The 24,970-nt window shown below is 35.5% G+C and overlaps 2 protein-coding genes across 3 annotated transcripts in view; one reads left to right on the top strand and one right to left on the bottom strand.

The window, feature by feature from the left end:
* Positions 1 to 16,050, bottom strand: part of zcchc2 (zinc finger, CCHC domain containing 2) — a 36,764-nt gene extending 20,714 nt beyond the window's left edge. For both annotated transcript variants that reach the window (XM_056481730.1, XM_056481722.1), the window contains exons 1-3: positions 15,308 to 16,050; positions 8,710 to 8,818; positions 8,551 to 8,621 (exon numbers count right to left, since the gene is read on the bottom strand). In XM_056481730.1, the coding sequence (XP_056337705.1) occupies positions 8,551 to 8,621; positions 8,710 to 8,818; positions 15,308 to 15,871 (744 nt within the window). In that variant the 5' untranslated portion in view covers positions 15,872 to 16,050. The remainder of the gene's footprint in view (positions 1 to 8,550; positions 8,622 to 8,709; positions 8,819 to 15,307) is intronic.
* A 1,528-nt stretch (positions 16,051 to 17,578) lies between these two features.
* The window catches only part of si:ch211-106n13.3 (vWFA and Collagen domain-containing protein), a 61,942-nt gene continuing 54,550 nt past the window's right edge, over positions 17,579 to 24,970 (top strand). Inside the window, exons 1-4 of the mRNA XM_056481711.1 lie at positions 17,579 to 17,719; positions 17,799 to 18,369; positions 20,797 to 20,919; positions 23,602 to 24,165. Coding sequence (XP_056337686.1) covers positions 20,835 to 20,919; positions 23,602 to 24,165 — 649 coding nt within the window. The 5' untranslated portion in view covers positions 17,579 to 17,719; positions 17,799 to 18,369; positions 20,797 to 20,834. The remainder of the gene's footprint in view (positions 17,720 to 17,798; positions 18,370 to 20,796; positions 20,920 to 23,601; positions 24,166 to 24,970) is intronic.

Genomic DNA, 24,970 nt, shown 5'->3' with positions numbered 1-24,970 from the left:
CACTATGGAAGTCGATGGTTTCCAGCTTTCTTTAAAATATCTTGTTTTGTGTTGAACAGAAGAAAGGAAGTCAAACAGGTTTAGAGCAAGTAAATGGTGAGTAAATGATGACAAAATGTTTCGTTTTGGGTGACCTGCCCCTTTAAATGAATTCATCACAACCTCAGCTCACACAAATAAAAAGTCTCAGTGCTAAAGTAAGAAGAAAAGCATTTAAACATGATAACTAGCATATTTTTAAAAAATCAGTATAGAGTAAAATAGATTTGGTAAATACAATTAAAGTCTGAATTATTAGCCTGCCTTGGAATTTTTTAATCTTTTTAAAATATTTCCCAAATGATGTTTAACAGAGCAATGACATTTTCACAGTATGTCTGATAATATTTTTTTTTCTAGAGAAAGTCTTATTTGTTTTATTTCGGCTACAATCAAAGCAGTTTTTAATTTTTTTTAAAAACCATATTAAGGTCAATATTATTAGCCCCTTTAAGCAATTTTTTTCCCCGATAGTCTACAGAACAAACCATCGTTATACAATAACTTGCCTAATTACCCTAACCTGCCTAGTTAACCTAATTAACCTATTTAAGCATTTAAATGTCACTTTAAGCTGTATAGAAGTGTCTAGAAAAATATCTAGTCAAATATCATTTACTGTCATCATGGCAAAGATAAAATATATCAGTTATTAGAAATGAGTTAATAAAACTATTATGTTTAGAAATGTGTTGAAAAAAAATCCTCTCTCTGTTAAATAGAAATATAGGGAAATAAATTAACAGGGGGGCTATTATTTCAGGGGGGCTAATAATTAAAGATATTTATAGTGTTACAGAAGGTTTCTATTTCTAATAAAGGCTGTTATTTTGAACTATCTATTCAAACAACCTGGACAAAAATGTTCAATATTAGCAACTTAAAAAATACAAATATTATAATAGTTAACGTTGACAACACTAATAACAGGGTTTCTGTAGGTTTCAACAGGTCAAATTTAATAAGTAAAAATCTGCAACTATTTAAGACCATCAAGAATGAAATTTCAGACTAGTATAGGGCTAAGTGCTAAGGATTTTTTAATGGGCCAGCAGAATTTTTTTTACTTGTTCCATCAACAAACAAATTCTAAGTAGTTATTTAATAATGTGTCAAATCAAGCAGACCCTAGTTGTATACAACTTTAATAAATTATCTGTCTGCATAATTGTCTGCAAAACAGACTTTTATAATATTATTTTAGTTAAAAATAGATTTACAAATAGAGTTAGTTATAAATAAATGAAGTTATAATTTAGTTATAAATAGAGTTTTATTGTTGGTGACTGGTTGTGTGTTGGATCGATTAGGAAGCTTTACATTAACCAAGAAAAATTAAGACCCGTTTAAAAAGTTAAGACCTACATGACAATATTTCTGTGACTTTCTAATGCCTAAAATTTAGTTTTTGAAATGTAATACTTTTTTTAGACCTCACAGAAACCCTGAATAATTATGGTTATCTTTGAGCACCAAGTGAGCACATCAGAATGACTTTTAAAGAATCACATGACATTAAATTATGTTTTTTTATTTATTTTTTTTAGCGATCACACGCATAAACAGGGCTGGAAATTAGCCGTTTTGCTTGGTACCACTGAAGCTGCTTACTTTAAAAATGTAGTGGCACCAGCCAAAATTTTGTCGCTCCCACCAAGAATCATGTGAACCGTTACTACAAGTTTTATATCAACAGATTTATTGCATTTGAAATCCTCCTGACAATTAAATGAAGGATTAAATAGAACATCTCGTGCTTAAAATGTGTAGATTCAGTGGCCAACACTGTTATCTGAAAACTCTGTTACACAGTAAATGGAGTCTTATTCACTCTTCGAAAAATGTATAACTAATTACATGTGCCATTATTTGTAACTTTAGGTGTTTTCAAAATCAAAATCTGTCAGTGTGCTTTCATTCTCTCATCTTCAGCGCTTTACATTTTCGCGGCTGTAGCTCCCCGTCACCTGAAGGCAGAAAGCATTGACTGAATTAACTGATATTACAGCTGATATTAACCAATCCATTTACATTCAGTTATAGCGCAGTGCGCCAATCAGAAGAGCTAGAAGGCGGGGCAAGCATTGCGGGATTTGTTTACTGTAGAAAGTTGACGTGACCACTGTTTTAAACTATACCTGAGCCCTGCGTTTCACGTTTTTAGGTGCAAAGATGCATTCTGCGTGAATGTCTCCTAAATCTGCGTATCCGGTGAACATTTTGCAATAAAAACTAGTCGCGCGGGACTAATTTTATGCACTCTCAAATATATTTTGAGGTCGCATAGATAAAATTTCAGGGGCATATGTGACCAAAAAGGTTGCAACTTTCAGCCCTTGAAGCATTAAAAAAAACGTTATTTAAAAACGAAAAAAAAAAAAAACACTTTAAAATGTTTACAATTTAGAATAATCCATAAGTCATACATATAGGTGTATTTGAACAGTAGTCAGTAAGGATGTTGATTATTCAGTGACCGATTTATTAATTGATTTTGATTAATAAGCATGATTATTGTCAATTAAATCAATCAATTTAAACAGATATAAATCATGCAACACATTTGTGAAAATTTCAGCTAATTAAAGCTAGTGCACGTCGCACATTACCTCTGTGTAGTAAAAAAAAAGTGGGTTAAACATTTGTTATAAAGCTAAAAAAATTAACTAGAACAGAAAAAAAAGAGATTACTGCATAATGTCTTAAGCCATTTTATGTTTATGGATTTACAGAACTATTTCCACTGTAGTCATTTTTAGTAGAATTGTGCAATATAAATAAATTACAGTCATAGAGCACATTCTGGCAGATAAAAAAAAAAAGACTCTGTATGACGTCTGTAATTGCAGAAATAAATCCATCACAGACACCAGAAAAAATGTTGAAGCGTTTATCTGGAAACTCCAATCTGGCTCTTTCAACACCCGGGTAGCCTATCGAGCAGAGTAAATATTTTAGCCTTAACAAGGGCTGGCATGCTGTTCCGTCTGCTTCTCCAGTGAATACTGATGTCTTAATCGTAGGGTTTGGCGAGACACAGGTGGTCAGGGTTCAGTGCTAAGCCTGGGAAAGGGTGAAGAATTGGTCTTCCAGTGATGCATGGGGATTTCTGATTGGAATGTAACTCACATTAAGATGCTAGAAAGACATTAGGACGGACAGAAAGAAGGTGGTAGCTCAATTTTAGGTGAGAACACGTTATGCTTTCCTTATTCTTCCTTCCCTCTCTCAGTCTTGTTTTAAGGAGGATGGATCAACACTTGGCAAAATAACACCATATACCGACCAGGCCTGACCAGGCACAAATCAGTGTTTTAGGCTCTGTTCGCAACTGGTATTAAAAGTGAAAAAAAAAATTCGCTTTTATAAGGCATTTAAGCACAGTTGTAAGAATATAGGCAGCGTCTGATGGTAAACATGAACTAATTCTATTTTTTATATTCACACTTGATAAAAACAGTCTGCAGAAACACTTTGATGGATTATCCCTTTGTTCGTGTCATCAGAGTGGGAAAGCCCCACCCATCAGTGATGATTTCTCCCTCATTAGCATAGGATGTTAGTCTTGTTTTTGAATCTGCCACTATGCTGACACATAGGCATTTATAGCCCTGCTCTCTTTTGAAAAGAGCACAATCTGTAAAGTAAAATGTAATGTGTATTTATATAGCGCATTTATCCTGTATGGCCATACACCCAAAGCGCTTCATAATCATGAGCGAGGGTCTCTCTACAGCACCACCACCTGTGTGCAGCATCCACTTGGATGATGCGATGGCAGCCACAGGACAACGGCGCCAGTGTGCTTACCACACACAAGCTATTGGTGGAGTGAAGAGATAGTGATACAGCCTATTTGGTGGATGGGGATGATTGGGAGGCCATGATCTTAAGGGCCGATTGAAGGACTTTGGGCAAGACACCGGTGTTACACCCCTGCTCTTTACGAGAAGTGCCATGGGATTTTTAATGACCACATAGAGTCAGCACCTCGGTTTAACGTCTCATCCATAAGACGGCGCCCACTGACAGTATAGTGTTCCCTTCACTTTTACTGGGGCATTAGGATTCACACAGACCACAGGTGGAGAGCCCCCTGCTGGCCTCTTTAACACCACTTCCAACAGCAACCTAGCTTTCCCATGTGGTCTCCCATCAGGTAAATACAACACAAATCTAATTAGAACCACTTGTTAAAAAAATTTATACAAATAAATAATAATAATAATATTATTAATAATAATAATAAAATATTACTTTACAAAATGTATTGTACATAGAACAAACATCTGCATATTAAATCAACATACAGAAATTAATCTAAAAACAAAATAAATATATATTTACTCACATCTACTTAAGTAAATAATTTGATTAAATAATGGGCTAAAAAAAAAAAAAAAATCAGGATTTCTGCGTGCACAGATTCCTGTGCATCACAATATTGACGTACAATGGACTGTCAAAGCGAATGTGTTGACCAAACAGACCATTTACTCAACCTAAAAGTGCAAAAATGACTCATTCGTCACTTATTGAAGACATCAGACAATTGCAGTACAGGCCAAACAAAACATGCTATTTGCAAAACACTGCAAGATCATCATCATCACTCAAGAAAAAAAATGCTGCTTGTTCAAACAGCTTATTTAAAACAAGCTGAAACATCACAATTCTTGAGTGTTTTTGGGACAACTTGATTGTTTTAAGTTCAATCCACTTCAATTTGTAAGATTTTCCTTGGCAGACAGCGATCCATTTTAAAAAGCATATTCATCAGACCGTGACCCATATTTTGTGATAAAAACCGTATTGCAAAATTCCAGTGCAATTTTCACCCCTCAAAATTACACGATACATTAGGCAACAGAAAAGAAAAGCCCTTCTCTCGGTCAGTCCACTCTCACTCTCTCTCTCCTCGACTGTTTTGGCGCTAGTCCATACTCTCACTGCGAGTCCAGCCAAAGCCTCTTTGGTGAGGCTGTCAACTCTGTATCAACAACCGGATGTTTACAGCTCAGGCTTTGCATGTTTCCTCACTTGTCCCAGAGAGACAGAATCTCATGTACAGCGCTGAGAGTGTAGCTCAGCCTTCATGATGAGGTTTGGAGCCGTAGAGGCTGAAGGCACGTTCTTTTTAAAGCCTTTTTAACACCATGAATAATGCAAAGCATGCAAGCAAATCTAAAACAACAGCTTCAACCGAGACATTAACTGTGATTAACGGTGAATCAATTCACGCCAGGCTTACACAACATTAAATGGGCTTTACCACGTGAGCACAATTAAAACAAAGCGTTTTATCAAAGTCAAACTTTTCCCTGCGTGGAATGTGATATTCAGTGAGAAAGAAAGTAGCGCAGGATTTGATTTTATCTATTGGGAACTGACTGAATTGTGAAACGTGGGTGTTAACATCCCATAATGGAGCCAGGCGGGTTTCTCATTGGAATGACAACAACACCAAGGAGAATATTAGGGGTGGGCGGTATGACCAAAATTCTGTTTTACGGTATGAGTAATTTTATTTCATGATATCGATATATTTCACAATATAGTTTATCCAAAAAGTCAACAAAAAATCTTATAACAAATAAACGTAAATACTAATTAAATACTAAAATTAAATACTAAAATTCGTTTTTTTTTTAAAGTTTTTTTTTTAATTTGGATAAACATGAATATATTTAAAATATAGTAGGGATCCCCAATATTGAATTTCTGCCCATATTTTCTAACTGTTTTTGGCTGAGGTGATGCCGACCTTTTCTGATTGTGAAATTAATATACAGTTTCAGGGTATATGCAGGAATCCTAAAGGTAAATTCAATACCTTTTTAAGACTTTTTAAAGACCTTCTCAGAATATTTTAAGACCTCATCACCAGTTTAGGTTCAAACCAGTATATCAAACCATTAACTTAATAAACAGTTTCTAATAAACAGTTGTTGTTAAATAAATCAATGGAGCACAACCATGCAACAGAACTCAGATAAGCTCGGAAGAATCAAAGCTTGAAAGAATAAATTACGCGGTTGTTTTCAGCAACAGGCTTCAGCCACTGTTTAAACTCGTCTTTCTCCAACCAGGAGTACGCAAACTTACATTTTCCCATTTTTCCGTCTGTTTTACTCTATGGTTTCGCTACATGTGGAGAGCGTCACATCACCTTCCCGCGTTTGTCGCAAATTACATGACATCACCCGAATGGAGGAGCTTTGCCGGTTGTGCCTCGGCCCAAACCAATCATGTGGATTGAGCACGCCGTTGTTAATATAAAGAGAAAAATAAATATAATTATGCTTTTTTGGAGTCAAACACTTTGGACAACGCTTGAACAAAATTTAAGACCTCGTAAAAACACGATTAAGACTTTAACACCTTTTAAGGGCCTTAATTTTCTCATAATTGATTTATCAACTTTTAATACTTTTTAAGACCCCGCGGACACCCTGAGTTTAATTCAGGACTGAGATTTTAATTCCCCATAAGTGTTAGCTTCTCACAATAAATTCAAATCAGACTTGTGATTTTACAACCTCAATTGATGCTTTGTTGCTATATAACACAGCAGCCCAGTTTCTCAGTTTTTGATTTCTCAATTTTTGAATCTGCCACTATGCTGACACACAGGCATTTGTAGCTCAGTCCTCTTTCGAAAAAGTTCAATCTTATTTGAATTTAAAGCGACAGTCACCTAAATGGGACATTTAGGATCAAAGAGCAGTTTCAAAGAGTAATAAAGCATTATTTGTGTGGAACTTTAAGCTGAAATGTCACATACAAACTCTAGAGACACAAGAGACTTATTTTACATCTTGTAAAAGGGACCCCTTTAATTAAGGTATTATTAAAGTCAATACCAACATATCCAACAAGACTAAGCATTTTATGACTTCATGTTATTTGTGTATTTTTCTTTGGTGTTACCAGGCAGGAATTAGGACCAGGGGGAGGCTGTTAGTCAGCAGAGGCTGTAGTGCTTCACAAGTGCCTGTTTAACTTTCTGAGCGATATTGTACACTGAAATATTCTGTACTTACATTAGCAGTTTCAAGTCGGTAATCCAAAACAATTAATTTAAAATCGCAGGTAAAATTTCATCTCAAATTGCTGACCTAATCTTACTATGAGCACTCCAGTCAGCACTGCCCAAATGTCGTAAATGCACACGGACTTTTAATTTCAATCAGCTAGCCCCTGGGCTTCCGGTTAATTGTCATCCCATACAAAAATCGCTGCATTTAAGATCAGATTTCTTTAAAAATCCATGCTCTTCACAGCCTGGCTGAAATACGATATAAAGTGTGTATCAGACCAAACAAGCACTGCATTCAATTATATTTTCCCGCGCCATGTCTTTAAAATATGGAAATTAATTTTACCCCAGTAATTCTAATGACGGCGCCTGTGTTTAAACTTCTTTCGTCGCTTTTTACGCTTTAACAACCAAATGGATGCTTAAGTCTATTTAACTGATTATAATTGAATTACAAAAATCGATGCTGTAAAAGAAACCTTATGAAACTGAAAATAGTAACAAAGCTTTCACTGGAGGTTCATCATTGGCTGAAAAACACTAGCTGTGCATATAGCCCATTCTCGAGTAGCTCACACACAGACGCAAGATAGTCACGCACACTTATTTACACATCAAGGTATACATGAATTAACAAAAGTATATATTATGGTTGACAATTTATTCTGCGGAAACAATATACCATGATACTGGCCAGCCCTAATATATAATATTTTTGATATGATATTAAATTGAATCATTTCTATAGTGATTTAAGCTACAACTCTATACATTTTTATTTTATTTGTTTTTTTTTTTTTTATAAAATTTCATTTATCAACATCAGCTAATAAATATTTCCATTCTATGCTAAAAGAAAAAACACAATACAAAGCAATGATTATATGGAGAATAATTGAACCAAATTCATTTTAAATGATACTGAATATCTGCAAATACTGCACATTATTGATAGCTGCATCAATTAGCAAAACAGAATTTACTCATAACCAAAATGACCATATTTTAATTCATTAGTGCACATCTGTAAACACAGATTCTGAAATCTATCAACAGCTAAGTTAATAATAAGATTCTCCAGGATTTTGCAATCCCATCATTGCTGAATTTAATACAAAAATCAAGCAAATGTTGGGTTCATATATTTTTTTAATTGACGCAAATTTCCTGCATATTTTTGACAGATGGGACGCTGTTCATGCTGTGCCACAGAGTACCATCTTTTTTTTTCGTTTGCTAAATCCTGGAGAGACAATACTAATAATAGAAGAGAAATAAGGAATAATAGTGGAAAGTTTGGTTTTGTATTCCACCTCAACTTCCCTTGCTTCCTGAAGAGACTCTCTTACTGGCAAGCCAAACAAATACAGGTACACATCATTCTAAATAATTTCCCACAATCATGAAGCTCTCTAAGCTTCTTTTATAATCCGTCAGTGTTGAAACTGTCTCTGAGGGGTTTTTAAACTTACCTCAAAACTGTAATGCCTGCCGTCTCCTCCCACAGAAATCTCCTTCAAAATGATCTTCTCAATGTGCACTACTGCAACATCAAAAGGACACCATCATTATAATTCTGCAACAGTTTTTGTATTTTTCTGTCTTTGTGCTGAAATACAGAGGTGTGATACCTTCACGCTGTGATGTGCCGCTGAGGTGTGGGTTTGCGTTGCTGCAAAGAGTCCAGTCTCCATCATCCTCGCGGTGAGGACAGAGAAACCCCGGTCTGGAAAACCGGCTCTGTGACAGTGAAGAAAAAAAATAAGTTATTAAAAAGGTGAGTGTAAATATACATTTTTAACTCCATGATGAGGAAAATAGACAAACTTTAGGTTTATTATTATGAATTAATATCAACTAAAATCATCAAAAATTATTTAACAAAAGCATGCACATCAATCTCAACTGGGTGCTCAGCCAAACACAAACAATGCAAATATATATGACATTTCTTAATCAGACCTTCACCAGACCAGTCGAAATGTTACAGCTGTTTTAAACTTTAAGGTTTACAATGTCAGAATTAAACATTATTAAACTCAATATGTGGTTTTTGAATCTTTAAAATTATACTCATATATAAATAACACATTGATTTATGGTTTTATAGTTATAATAAGCAAAACGGCAAATGGAATCTAAAAACATTTTTAAAACGATAGAAAAAAGCAATCTGCAAAATTATCGTTAGTAGCAGCCCTAGTCTAAACTAAGTACTTCTGTAAATTTATGTCTTCGTACACACAATAAATCATTACACAACACATTTCATAATAGCTTTCAAATAAGCAGTGACAAACTTGCATCATTACATATTTCATTATTAGAGAAATTATAATAATAAAAACTCCAATAAATCCTATGTTGTCATGGTCACGTGTTTATTAATCCCGATGAATCAAATAAAAGCAGTTTAATCTTCGGTTTATCCTACAAAGATTTTCCATAGGCTGCATCCAAAAAAATCGCTTCTATTCAGTACATACTGCATTTGAATTTAAATGTACTACTCGGCCGTTAGAAAAGCACGTTCTATACAGTATGAATGAGAGTAGTATTAATGGAACTCAGACGTACTACATCTGGCATTTTGTCATGATAACATGACCTACCGTATCAGTTGCATCGATTCACTCACATTCATGAATTCTCTCGCGGTGTATTATAGGATAGCATAGCGTCCAACGGACGCGCACTTTAGAATCTTGCCGGAGATAGTAAGTCATCCAGGTACTTCTCGTATACTGTTTTTCGAATTCTATGGCTGCGTCCAAAATCACCTACTACTCAGTAGGTACTGCATTTGAATTTGAATTTACTACTCAACTGTTAAAAAAGTATGTTCTGTACAGTATGAATGGGAGTAGAGTGAATGGAACTCGGACGTACTTCTCGCATACTGATTTTCAAATTCAGACATGCGACTCTGCTCACATACTGTTTTTAACGTACTATATAGTATGGAAGTAGGTGATTTCGGACACAGCCATAGGCTGTTTCTCAATATTTCACAACATCTTCAGCGGTCTTGTGTCCTCGGTTTCTCGTGTAACGTCATCATCAGCTGCCAAAGTTTAGTTCCAATACTCAAGACTGCAAGAACAGAGGATGCATGAAACTTCCCGCATGTGATCTTGATATTGAGGGCGCACCAATGCAGACTTGAGCACCGAACTCGCTCTGGAAGTCCCAGAAGTCATTGCGACTGGAGGCGGGAAGCGCAGCATTTTATTTAGATTTATTATTAAAGTTCAGAGATATCATTTATTTATCTCAGGAGTTTCCCTAAAAAAATTTTCCCTAAAAAATTACCATGGACATCTTAATAAAGAAATAAACACATTAAGGGTGTTTGTTTGCTGAAATTTGTATTACAATCGGTTTTATTTATACTTTGCAGCGTATATTTATAATGTTTTTATGCATAGTATATATTTTGAAAAGGGGAATGTTTAAATTATTTATGATGATTATAATTATGTTACATAATTATAATCATCAGGAAGAACGCAGCATCTCATTTCTCAGAGGACGCGTTCTCTCCCCTCGCAGTCTCCAGAGTTGGTTCTTCCTAGGACACCTGGCAAGACCGGTCTCCACAAGAGCGCAAGTGCGTTCTCTGCGTTCTTGGAATTGAGAAACCGCCATAGACTGGTAATTTTTGGTTTTCTTCGGGGCATATTTGGTTGTTCTGTGTGACTCGAAAGAGCGCCCTCTGGTTTTTGGAGGAGATTTACAACTGATCACTTTATCATACTTTGCTCACATGATGTGCAAGAAAACGCAGCTTTTGCTAAAAATCGCAAATGTGATTTTTTTGTCGCTTTATTAGAGGTGTGAACCAACACTGGTCTCACAGTTCGGTTACGTTTATCATGCCATCAATTTGGTTCAATTCAATATCTCGGTGCATTGACGATGCTTTCCGTACACAGTTTTATATTTTCTTCACATCACAGCAATTCTTGTATTAAAATGTATAAATATATATTTAATTTATATATTTAATATATAATAGATATAATTTATATATTATTTGTAATACAATTTTGTCTTTTAATACAGATATTTAAACTGTACCCTTAAAAACTCAAGTACATGAACAGAACAACATGAGCATTTATAGCAAATAAACTAATATAAATAACCCGCTCGCTTTGAGCAAGTTTTTTTATTACACCCCTATGATTGGTCACGCACTCAACAGAAAGGGCTCCGATTGGCTCTAATGCTCTGGCGCTGTTCACCGATGATAAACACTGATAAACGGCAGCGGCGATCACAGCTGATCTATGATGGACGCGGTGAAGTAAAGTCTGCAGAGACACGCGCTCGTGTCTGTATCCAGAAGTATCGCTGTAACAGCCAAGAGGAGAGGAAACGTCACGTCAGCAGGTCAAATGGGCAACAGAAATGAAGTTTACTTTTCATTCTCTCAATCGCAGTGAAATAAGGCCGTCTGCTGTTCAGTGTCAGTGAAAGACTGTACAGCAAACACACACGCGGTGAAATTGTGCACAGTTTCTGTGTTTAAGTAGTTGGAGTGTAAATACTCGCGCTCCCCTCCCTCGCCATAGTAAGCTCCGGCGACATAGCGCATATGAGATAAATGACGTCAGTACATAATAACCGGTAATGATTATTACTGAACTGATACCAAATTGTCCGCGTCTGCATCGCGGTGCACCAAATAAACAATTAATTTTGACACCCCTACGATTTATCATTCCACAATAATACAATGTTTTGTTTTTTTGCCATTTTTGTTGAGTGTAAACTGAAATCACTATTACATAATTTTTCACACAGGTATAAAAAATACAGATCATATAAAGACCTGCCCATACTGAACACTTTTGCACTAAAACCACTGCTGTCACTCAAACCATTCATTAAAAAGTTATCAAGTTGTGAAAAACTACTTTGTGAACTAGTTGGTGGTTTTTAGCTCAATCACAATGAAATGAGTGTTGTACAAATCTCTGCACTGCCTCTATCAATTATTTGTTGATTGCACAACAAAGTTTTTTTAATGAAAAAAAAATTTATGTATTATTTGTACATGTGAATTGTACCCTGACAGGTTTCCAGATTTTGGGATGTAAAATCAAGGAACTAGGCAAACCAAATCAAACCATTCCCAATCAGTCAGTGTGTCAATTAATTTAACTGAACCAAACGATTCCCCCTGCTTCCTCTTGTTTTAAAGCAATTGAGCATAATGCCTCAGCAGCTTACATGACCATGACTCATCACCATCATTTAAACCATTACTCTCAACTTGACATCAGCCACAAACAACAAACATCCACAAACAGACAGAGAATGTCATTTCGGAGAGCTGATTCAGTCTAATGAGTGCGGACGTCCCATGTGATCAAAAATACCACACATGACCTCATTTACAAAATGCAAAACCCACAATAAAGTCATTCACACAATAAAAATATCAAAGGAGATCAGGGAGAATGGCATTTGGACACACATACAGTAGCATGACCCAAAATGCCTGCAAGACACAGATGAATTTACAAACCAAATGCCATGTACAATTATGTGGTTGTACTGGAGTTTGGATGTCTGATATGGGATATTTCTATTAAGTGGTTTGTTGACATCTGGCTATAGTTTACATTTAATAACTAGGCTAAACTAAAGTTAACTTTGATCACTTTTTTTGTACATTCAATGTTAGTGGAATACCTTTTCAAAATAAATGTTGACAAATATATTTGACCACAGTATTTGCCAGGATTTTCCCTATCTTCAAGGAGAAGCTTTAACCTGATTGAACTTATTGACAGCTGCCAATCATTTGACATAAGCACATGTATCCTGCCCATATCTGGCTGATTAATGATAAATCAATACATTTTTAATTTTGAAATGAATCCTGTTTTACTTATTCAAAATTGTAAAAAATCCTGTAGTTCTTGTAATTCCTTTAACTAATAGCATGCCATTTATAAGACCCATAAATGTCAGCACTGAAATAATGGATCAAATATCCGATCAGATTAAATAAGAATCAAAGATGAATTTTTGTTTATTTAAGTGGATCTTATACTTCAACTTTGATACTGATAGAAAAGTATGCTAGAAATTCCATCACATCGAGCATGCATTCCTGTTGGCTGGAGGCTATTCGTGTTCATGCACCACCTAATGCCAGTTTAAGTGGTGGAACTAGGAAATACTGATGGAATCACACTTTAATACCTTGATATTTTGAAATATAGCATGGTATTAGCTTGAGAAATAATATGGTAGTTTTGTTGATGCATGATTTTGAATCTCTACTTCCATTTATTCTGTAAATTTACCATGGTATATACTATTCCAAGTTTTAAAAGGAGTATTATGATATATAATAATATCATGTTGCTTTTGGACATTAATTAGTGACTTTACCCAATGCATAAATCATATTTACTGGACAAGTACCATAAAATAGCATTTGTAATACCTTGGGAAGTCTGTAAATATGGTACTCCAACAAATATTGTATATTAAATGTTCTTAAAATCATGGTATTTTTATGTTTCTCCAAGTTTTTCAGTGAAAGCCAAAGTATAAGTGACCTTAAGCAAAACAATAAAAAAATACTACCATGTTTTGGACATAATACCATAGTAGAACCATAATATTTCCTGGAGTGCCATGTAAATACCATAATACATGCATTTAAATATTTTGGTGTGTATTAAAGAACCAAAGTTTCATCATTTGATATCAGTGTACCATGGTACTTACTTTTCTGTTAGGGAGGTACTCCTAAAAATACCATGGTAATAATGCCATGTTTATGTAGCAATATGATATTCAGAAGACCACGGTATTTATATTATGTGACTGTATTATACACTGACGACATTGCATAGTTTTAGTCATGGTATTTATGTTTCTCTATGTTTTTCAATGAAAGTCAAAGTACGAGTGACTTTACGCAAAAATAAAATACTACCATGTTTTGAACATAATACCATAGTAGAACCATTGTATTTCCTGGAGTGCCATGTAAATACCATAATACATGCATTTAAATATTTTGGTGTGTATTAAAGAACCAGTTTTATCATATGAGATCATCAGTGTACCATGGTACTTACTTTTCTGTTTGGCTGGTACTCCTAAAAATACCATGGTACTAATGTCATGTTTATGTAGCAATATGATATTCAGAAGACTATGGTATTTAGATTATGTTACTGTATTATATATACACTGACGATATTAGCATAGTTCTAGTCATGATATTTATGTTTCTCCATGTTTTTCAGTGAAAGCCAAAGTATAAGTGACCTTACGCAAAACAATAAAAAACTACCATGTTTTAGACATAATACTATAGTAGAACCATAACATTTCCTGGAGTGCCATGTAAATACCATAATACATGCATTTAAATATTTTGGTGTGTATTAAAGAACCACAGTTGTATCATATGAGATCATCAGTGTACCATGGTACTTAATTTTCTGTTTGGGTGGTACTGCTAAAAATACTATGGTACTAATGCCATGTTTATGTAGCAATATGATATTCAGAAGAGCATGGTATTTAGATTATGTGATTGTACTATATATATACACTAATGATATTAGCATAGTTATAGTCATGGTTTTTATATATTTCTCCATGTTTTTCATAGAGAGTCAAAGTATAAGTGACCTTACGCAAAAAAAAAAAAAAACTACCATGTTTTGAACATAATACCATAGTATTTCCTGGAGTGCCACGTAAATACCATAATACATGCATTTAAATAGTTTGGTGTGTATTAAAGAACCAGTTTTATCATATGAGATCATCAGTATATCATGGTTCTTACTTTTCTGTTAGGGAGGTACTCCTAAAAATACCATGGTACAGATGTCATGTTTATTTAGCAATATATTCATTAGACCATGGTATTTATATTATGTGACTGTATTATATATACACTGACGATATTAGCATAGTTCCAGTTTCTTACATACAGATATGTTAATAGTTACTTTAACCAATACATGAAAAAGTATCATTCCATTATGTTAATGGACATGATACTATTGTATTGTTGGTAAAATTCTCTGAAGTTCCATGTAAATACCCTGGTTGTACTATCCGATGGCATTATAATATATATTAATATGGTATTTAGAGTACTTGTCCAAACCATACAGTTAGCATTTTTGCACATTTTGTTAGAGTGATGTCAGTGATTTTGGGGTAAATATTACTACACACCCATCTTTGGAGTCTGTCCAACTGCGCTCGCAGCTCTTCCCGCTGATAGAAACTGAACGCCGGGTGTAGCGAGCCCATGGTGAAGAGCAGCCGCAGCTGATCCACCGTCTCCGGCTCCGGTAGAGCCCCGTACATCCCCACGTCCATCCGACTCAACGTCCTGAAGAGAATACAGGCGCATTCCCTACTCTTGGAACCGAGCAGAGACAAATACACGAGTAGTTTAGACAACACCACGGGATCGCTTACGTCTACCAGCCCCTCCAAATCGGCGGGGCTGTTGGCCCGGATCTCGAAGTCCCGTAGGACGGTGAAATCTCTCCGGGCCAGATCCTCCAGACAGGCGCCGAGGAAACGCAGCTCTAACGGCTGACACATATGCAGAAGCCCGCAAAGCAGCTCCACGCGTCCAGCTGGGTTCAACTGTAGCCCGAACCACTCGAAAACCGCCTCCTTATCGAGCTGAGCCGCCCCGGTGCCGCTCTCCCGATCCGATCCGTTAACGGAATTCAAGTCGCATCGGTGATTTTCTCCTCCCGCCGCTCGCAGCTTCATCTTCATCATTATCAGCTCTCAAAAACGATCGTCAGAGATGGAAGTCCATGGATAGTGCTTTCCGGCCAATATTTCGGCATCAAAACTCGATGAAATTCCCGGTTCGGGACGGATTTTCGTTTTAAAAAATCGCTGTCGGTAGTCTGACGGTGTGGCTGTGGTCAGTTTGCCAGAGATTACTCGCCTGCCGTGCCTCCAGAATATCCTGTCAATCATCCGTGACTCCGCCTACTCGGTTTATGAGTCGCAGGGTCCTAAACTCACCCTTCCGCTCTTTTATTAGATAAATTAATTTTTATGGAGTGATTTGATTTTAACAAAATATATTATTTTATTATATATTATTAAGTGTATTAGTTATTAATGTAGCAACACGTGATTAAATAATATCAAAACTTATTATCATCAAAACTCATTAAATATATTATATGGTTTAAATATCATAGAATAGTGAGTGACCTTTTAAAAAAATACGTTAAAATAAATATAATAAAAGAAACAACGTTCAACCAAATACACGTATGACAACAATAATCACAGTGAAAAATCCTTCCGCTAAATCATATAGTTCCACAACACTGTTCGCTCATTGATACATAATTCAATCGACACATGCCGGGAGAACTACTTCTTTCCACTCTTTCTAGAATGTGTCGCTCGTTCAAGTGTTTTCAGGATTGGCTTTAATTGGATTCTTGCTTGTTTCCGTGTTATTAACAAATTTATGTTGATTTTTACATGCATAAATGCAAATAGTTACATACGAACTTGTTTAATAAGGGTTAAAATACCACAAGGGTGCACGTTATTGTTTGATGACGAATCTTGCAACCATTGTAGGTCTGTAAAAACCCAGTGACTTCAAAATCCTCTTGATATATGTGGCTTAATATATATGGCGACATTATAATATGATATAATATATAATGTAAATTATATACCCATATAATGTAAAAAATTTGCTTTACTAAGTCATAAATCAATAAGCCTCCGTTCTAGCAACCTCCAATCGGAGGCTACCAACCTCTCTGTTGGTTTTAATTGGATTTTTACTTGTTGTTAACGAATTTATGTTGATTTCTACATGTATAAATGCAAATAGTTACATACAAACTTGTTAAATAAGGATTAAAATTCCACAAGGGTGTGTATTATTGTTTGTTATCACACAGACGATGACGTGATCGCAGGTCTTTACTCACACCTAAGTTTTTTCTTATATTTAAAAACCTTTAGGTATAATTTTTAACCATAAATCTTACAAAGTACACGTTTATATTTGTTTTGATTTTAAAAAAAAACACGTGCAGTTCCCTTTCTGACCACTAGATGTTCCCGAGATTGAAGTATGCAAGTTGTACCTTGGTTGTAATCAATGTATAGGCCATTAAGTCCACTAGAGGGAGACAATTTATAGCCATAAAGCGATTATTTCAACACACAAACTGCTTTATGTTTGTTATGAACATGTAGAGTTAGCATTCAGCAAATATCTTGACCATCCTCCTCTCAATATGTAAAGAAAAGCAGAAACATTTCCAATTCTTTAGGTGAATCCCACATTTATTTCCATCGCTCTTCCACCCTAGATCCTCCACACAACAAATGCATTGTACTTCAGAGTCATTACATCATATTATAAACACTGCACACCATTAAACCAAACACCTATGCTTCAGTTCAGTTGTTTATGTCTCCTCTATTTTTGTCTAATGTGATTCCTCTGGTACCCGGAGGAGCCCACCTCTGATCCAAAATAGCTGTGCTAATACATAAATGTGTTTGAACAGCGGATCTGTGTGCAAGTCTGTGGTGTACAAATATATACACAGGGACGTTTAGCAAAACAGCTCACAGGTACATATTCCTTCCTCAGGTACTAATGTGGTTGGATGTGCTACTTTCTTTCTAAACATCTTTTTTTATTCATAAACAGGCCGATGGAGAACGACGGTGGTCCCCAAAGAGTTATTTCCCAGTATTAGGAGTCAAAGCAAGGCGCCAACATCTGTGTTTAAGTATCTGGCCTAAGCTGATGGAAACAAACTATGTGCTACTGGAAGGATAAGAGTCCTAACACAAAAGACATCGCACAGACATGATGTTAATGTAATGTCAATGGACTCTTCTAAATAACCCAATGCATGACAGCAGAAAAAAATAAAGAGCTCTTTTGGACTGCGCTATTTGCGGATCGGGCCTTAGGATTGGAGGCTTGGAGCCATTTGGCTTGACTTTCTTTGAAGATGGTTTTGTGGAGGGTTAAACCCATACTCCTCCCTCTCTCTGATGCCTGTCGCTCTTTCATTCTGCCCAGGAAATGCTGTACGTCACTGTGGGTGCAGATATAAAATAGTCTGTGGCTGTACCTTGCCATCTGCACACTGTTCCTGCAGCACTGCACTGTAATTCATGTCAGTGATGAGAGCATTTTTAGCTGTTGTCTTGTAGTGTGTAGGTGGCGACTGGCTGTTTCAACTTGTGGATATCCAGGACTTACATTATTGGTGAGAAAATTACTTTTTTTTGCTTGTTGGTTGAAATATTTGACGTTGTCACTGTTTTACTTGTGAATTTGTAGAACATTTTAAATGGAAAGTCATATTAATGCTAGAGTTTGTGGATATTAAAATATTACTGTCTGATCACTGGATTGGAGAATTTTCACTGTAATTTTGTGAAATTGTAAATTTGTGAAGTCTAAAATGTTTATTTTTTTCAGTGCTTTTGAGCGAGCGTGAAATAAATTATGGTAAAGAAACATTAAATTAAATGTATATTCAGTTGTTAAATATTGCATATTTATTTACATTTTAATTAACAAATAAAATTGTAATTTATATATTGTTGAAGCACTCCTGTTAAACTTATCTTCTTTTCTTCACTTGAAGCCCCCCTGAATTATTAGCCCCCTTGTTTATTTTTTTCCTCAATTTTTATTTAACGGAGAGAAGATTTCTTCAAAACATACTTAAACATAATAATTTTATTAACTCATTTCTAATAACTGATTTATTTTATCTTTGTCATGATGACAGTAAATAATATTTGACTAGATATTTTTCTAGACACTTCTATACAGCTTAAAGTGACATTTAAAGGCTTAACTAGGTTAATTAGGTTAACTTGGCAGGTTAGGGTAATTAGGCAAGTTATTGTATAACGATGGTTAGTTCCGCAGACTATCGAAAATATATATAGATTAAAGGGACTAATAATATTGACCTTAAAATTGTTTATAAAAAAAAAAACTGTTTTTATTGTAGCCGAAATAAAACAAATAATACTTTCCCCAGAAGAAAAAATATAATCAGACATACTGTGAAAATTTCCTTGCTGTTAAACATCATTTGGGAAATATTTAAAAAAGAAAACAAAATTCAAAAGGGGGCTAATATTTCTGACTTTAACTGTATATGTCCCAGGCAGTGTTGGGGAAAGTTACTTTTAAAAGTAATACATTACAAAATTGAGTTACCCAAAAAAGTAACTAGTAGCGTTACTTAGAAACTTTTTAAGTAAGTAATGCGTTACGTTAGTTTTGAGTTACTTTTGCGTTACTTTTTATTACCAGGTAATCTACACCTACATTAACCTTTAAAAAACACATAAGAAAATAATATTTTAGGATAATGTTATCTGAGAACTTTCTGACCCTAGAGCTATACATGCCGTTAGGGATTAATCGAAATGTAATCAAACAGTTAGAACCTATAATCGATCAAATTTTTCCAGGACAATTTTTTCGATTACTTTCCCTAAGTGACCCCACTCTGTTAAAGGTTGAGGCTGATTTTTCTGTGGCCACTTTACAGCCACATCTGATCTCTGGTCAAGTAGGATTGATTTTCACTGTTTGTATTAGGCAATGTGTTTTAATTTTAGTTGTTCAACGATGATGTTCAATAAATAATCATAGATTGTTGATAGATTGTGTTTCCTTCAATTATTTTTAAATCAAGTAATGCACCCTTCATTTAGAAATCTCTCACTTTTAATATGTGATCACATTTACTGTACAAAACTTGTCAGTGAACTATGAGGGCAAAAATAAATACATGAATAAATAAAATAATCGTTCATTAATCGTGATCAGGTTAAAATGTTCAATTAATTGAGATTTTGATTTTAGGCCAAATCGCACAGCCCTACGTGCTGTATATACAGATAATTGAAAGTTTAAAGCAAGGTGTTTGCTACTTTTGTGCTATTTGTTGTAAAATCACTGTCCATTGAGACAATCCCCTTTTTGTTTTCTTCGATGCGTTCAAAATAATAAACACATTATCTCATTGTCTGCGTAATTCATTGTGACGACTTTAATTTTCATTCAGCAACAAATTTTTTTAAATCTAATTAATAAAACAAAGTAACTTGTGTTACATTTTCAAAAAAGTAACTCAAATATTATTTAAAAGTTATCCGTTACTTTACTTGATACTCAGAAAAGTAATATTATTATGTAGCTCGTGTTACTTGTAATGTGTTACCCTAACACTGGTCCCAAGTGATGTTTAACTGAGCATGGAAATGTTTTAAGCTCAATATTTGTAGCCCCCTTTAGAATCGTTTTTCTGTTTTCGATTGGCTAAAGAACAAACCACAATAACGTGCCGAATTAATCAAAGCAAATTAACCTAGTTAAGCCTTTAAATTGCACTTTAGGGTAAGTAGTAGCATCTTGTAAGATATTATGTACTACTGTTATAATGGCAAAACAACTTAGAAATTAGTTATTAAAACTATCATGCATTAAAATGTTTCTCTCTATTGAACTACACTGTTTCAATTTACTATGATCTTCTAAGCTGCTTTGACACAATCTACATTGTAAAAGCGCTATGCAAATAAAGGTAAATTGAATTAAATATATGTGACAGCACTTCTTAAATATTTGATAAACAATTCAAATTTCTCAATATTTTTTTTCTCAGGATTTTCTACTTGCTGCTTACCTTTTTGCTTCCATACCATGAAGCCATGGATGTTTGGTTCACTGATTGTTTGTGTTTTGTTGCTGCACACCAGTGGATTACAACAAGAGGACACTCAAGCCGGTTTGTTTTTAGTTCATATATTATTGGTTTGATGTAAATGATTAATATTAACAATATGAAGCAGCATTTAAATGACACTATTGATGAATTCCTGTAGCTCAACCAGTTAGGCATGGATTCAGTTGCTAGGGCTGGGCAATATTACCATAATTTCATATGACCACATAGAAAAGGCTATTTTTTTTTTTTACATTTTAAAGAATGTACTTGTAACACGGGGAGTGACAGAGACAACTGAGGTTTAGGATCCACATGCAGGTTTATTCAAAGTCAGGGAGGCAATGGTCAACACAGGTGCAAACAGATGTATAAAGGCAGTCCAGAATCGTAGTCAAACACAGGCGAGAGGTCGGTAGACAGGCGGCAGACAAGGAGAAAGGGAAACCAGGCAAAGATCAAAACCACAGAGGAACAAGACTAAGGGAACCGCGTTGTAATGTCACTTCACAGAAAACAAGACTCTGCAATGTGAATGAGTGTGTGCGCTGCTTATATGGTGTTTGTAATCAGTCCTTGACGATCCTCAGGTGGTGCGAGTGTAATCAGTAGAGACTTGTAGCAGGTGTGAGTATGTGTGTGGCATGACTGAATATGTAGTCCATTAATGGCGGAATTGTAGTCCATGTGTGTTTGAGTGTGAGATCCAGCGATCTGGAAGTTATGATCGCTGGTGATCGTGACAGTACTCAAAGATATAGTCATTCATATGTGATTATTTTTCTTACTTTCTATATCATATCTGGCAAATATTTGATTCAAAATTTACAAATATAAATAAATATTAATACCATTTAAAACACTTCTAAAAATAGTAATAATCACAGGCCCATAGTTAAATATCGCTAAAGAAAATGATAAATGTAAACATTGTTCTTTCAAGGTTGTAACTTTCTCCCCATACTCTTATTCACTCTTATTCACTATTCTGTCTGCATCCAAGTGCATCCAAGACACCACCACTGGGAACAATGTATTTTGCAACACCACTACGAAATAAAGCACAGCAGCACAACATGAAACGATAGACTTTTTATTTTGTCCATACAATAGGTATTGTCATATTGCAAAGCCCTGGTATAAACTGAATGCAAACTGAAGGGACCAAGCTGAAGGGAAAATGAATGATGAAAAAACTGAGAGCCCAAAACATCTGCTTAATCCTGAGTACAGACTTTTGGTCATTGTCATGATGCTTCCAAGCCAAGCTATGTTTGGACTACTGACTGTTTAGTGTTATGTGGTTATGCAGATTCTTTGCTTGGATTATTGTTAAAGGGATAGTTCACCCAAACATTGTAATTCTGTAACTTTTTCAAAACCTATTCGAGATTCTTTATTATGTCAAACACAAAAGCAGATATTTTGAAAAATGCTGGTAGCTGGGACCCATTGACTTCCACAGTATTTTTAGTCAATGGGTCCCTGAAATCAGCATTTTTCAAAATATCTGCTTTTGTGTTTGACAACAGAAAAAGAAACTCCTAAAGGTTTAAAACCACATGAGGGAGAGTAAAATATCTCTTCAATGCTGATTTCCACAATGTTTTAATACAAAAAAATAAGCTGTGGAGACTTAATGAAGTCTTAACTGTAGTTAACTTTCAATAAAACACTTTGCCTTATATTTCTTTTTTTAAATTAAACTTACATTCACCTGGAGTAATAAAACACACACAAATGAATAAGATAATTATAAAAATGTTCAGGTGTGGGATTGAAATTAAACATTGTAAACGTTGTTCTTTCAAGGTTGTAGCTTTCTCACCATACTCGTATTCACTTTTCTGTCTGCATCCCAGTGATGGTGTGTAAGACTACTATAAATCCAAATGATGAAAAAACATTACTGTAAACAACGTATTTTGCAACACCACTACGAAATAAAGAAATAAATTAAACGCTAAACTTTTTATTTTGTCCATACAATAGGTATTGTCATATTGCAAAACTCTGGTATAAACTGAATGCAATGTATATCTGGCACATCCATAAATATGAATGTAAATATTGTCAACAATTAAAAAAATAACTTTAGTGATTTTTTTCTTCTAATTTCTGTGTTAAAGGGGACCTATTGTGCCCCTGTTTACAAGATGTAAAATAAGTCTTTAATATCCCTAGAGTGTGTATGTGAAGTTTAAACTCAAAATACCACACAAATAATCTTTTATAACTCTTTAAAACGGCTCCACTTAAGTTTTGATGCCAATTGTGCCATTGTGGTGACTGTCGCTTTAAATTCAATTGAGATTGTAGTCCCAGTTCTCTTTTCAAAAGAGGGTGGAGCTACAAATGCTTAAGTGTCAGCATAGCGGCAGATTTCAAAACAAGACTAATGCCCTATGCTAGTGAGGGAGAGATGGTCACTAATGGGCGGTGCTTTCCCCTCTGATGACACCTACAAAGGGAGAATGTCAATCCAAGTGTTTCTGCAGACTGTTTTTATCAAGTGTGATTATAAAAAATGACATTTATAAATTTTTATCATTATAAGCTGGCTATATTCACATACAGTTGCTACATAACTGTGTTTAAACCCCTAATGAAAGTGATTTTTAAATAATAGGTCCCCTTTAATGTTATAATTCAGGTAATGACTCTATACCTGACTCTATACCTCAAACCTGACTCTATATTTCCTCAAGAATTGTAACGTGGATCATTTGGCCAAATATTTTGCAGGTTGCAGCACAACACCCAATGACCTCGCATTCATCATCGATGGCTCCTCAAGCTTGGGTGTCCCCAACTTCGAAACAGCCAAGCGTTGGCTCATCAACATCACCAAAGGTTTTGACGTGAGCAGCAGACACACTCAGGTAGCGGTTGTCCAGTACAGCGACACCCCTCGATTGGAGATTCCTCTGGGAAAGCATCAGAACAGTCAAGAACTTGTCGAGGCAGTCGGCTCCGTCTCATACCTGGGGGGAAATACGCGGACTGGACGCGCCATCAAGTTTGCCACAGACCATGTCTTTGGGATGCCCAACCACACCTCCCAGTCTCCCAGAAACCGCATCGCTGTGGTTCTCACAGATGGCCGTTCACAAGATGACGTAGAGGACGCCGCTATGGAGGCCAGGGCGCAGAATATTGTTCTGTTTGCCGTCGGTGTGGGAAATGAAATCACTAATTCTGAGTTGGTGTCTATGGCTAATAAGCCAGCGTCTACTTATGTGCTGCATGTGGAGGATTACAACTCCATTGCTAGCATATGGGACCTGATGGGGCAGAAACTGTGCGAGGGTAAGTCCTGCTTGAGCTTGGAACACATTTTTCTCTGTAACCATTGACCCTAGGGACATTTACAGGGGTGGAAACTTGGCTCAGGCAGTGGTTAGCACCATCACCTCACAGCAAAAAGGTTGCTGGGTCCAGCTGGGTCACTTGGCATGTCTGTGTGGAGTTTGCATGTTCCCCCTTGTTGGTGTAGGTTTCCTTTGGATGCTTCAGTTTCCCTCACAGTCCAAAGACATGCGCTATAATTGAATTGAATTAACTAAATTGGCCATGGTGTATGAGTGTGTGTGCGCGCATGTGAGAGTGCATGGGTGTTTCCCAGTACTGGGTTGCAGCTGGAAGAGGATCCGCTGCGTAAATATGCTGGATAAGTTGGCGGTTCATTCCACTGTGGCGACCCCTGATAAATAAGGGACTAAGCCGATGGGAAAATGAATGATGACTAAAGTAAGGGCATCTGTTTAAAACATCTGTTTAATCCTGAGTAGAGACTTTTGGGCATCGTCTGCAAAGTCATGATGCCTCCAAGCCAAGCCATCTTTGAACTAGTGACTGTTTAGTGTTACATGGTTATGCAGATTCTTTGCTTGGATCATTGTTAAAGTGATAGTTCACACAAAAATTACAATTTTGTCACTTTTTTAAAAATCTATTCGAGTTTCTTTCTTCTGTTGAACTCAGAAAGGAGATATTTAGAAAAATGCTGGTAAATGGGTCACATTGACTTTCATAGTATTTTATTTCATACTATGGAAGTCAAAAAAGATTCTTTAGAATATCTTCTTTTGTGTTTAACAGAAAAAGAAACTTA

Source organism: Danio aesculapii, chromosome 2, assembly GCF_903798145.1.
Source record: "Danio aesculapii chromosome 2, fDanAes4.1, whole genome shotgun sequence".
In the NCBI taxonomy this organism is placed as follows: Eukaryota; Metazoa; Chordata; class Actinopteri; order Cypriniformes; family Danionidae; genus Danio; species Danio aesculapii.
This window is presented reverse-complemented; position numbering and strand designations above follow the sequence as displayed.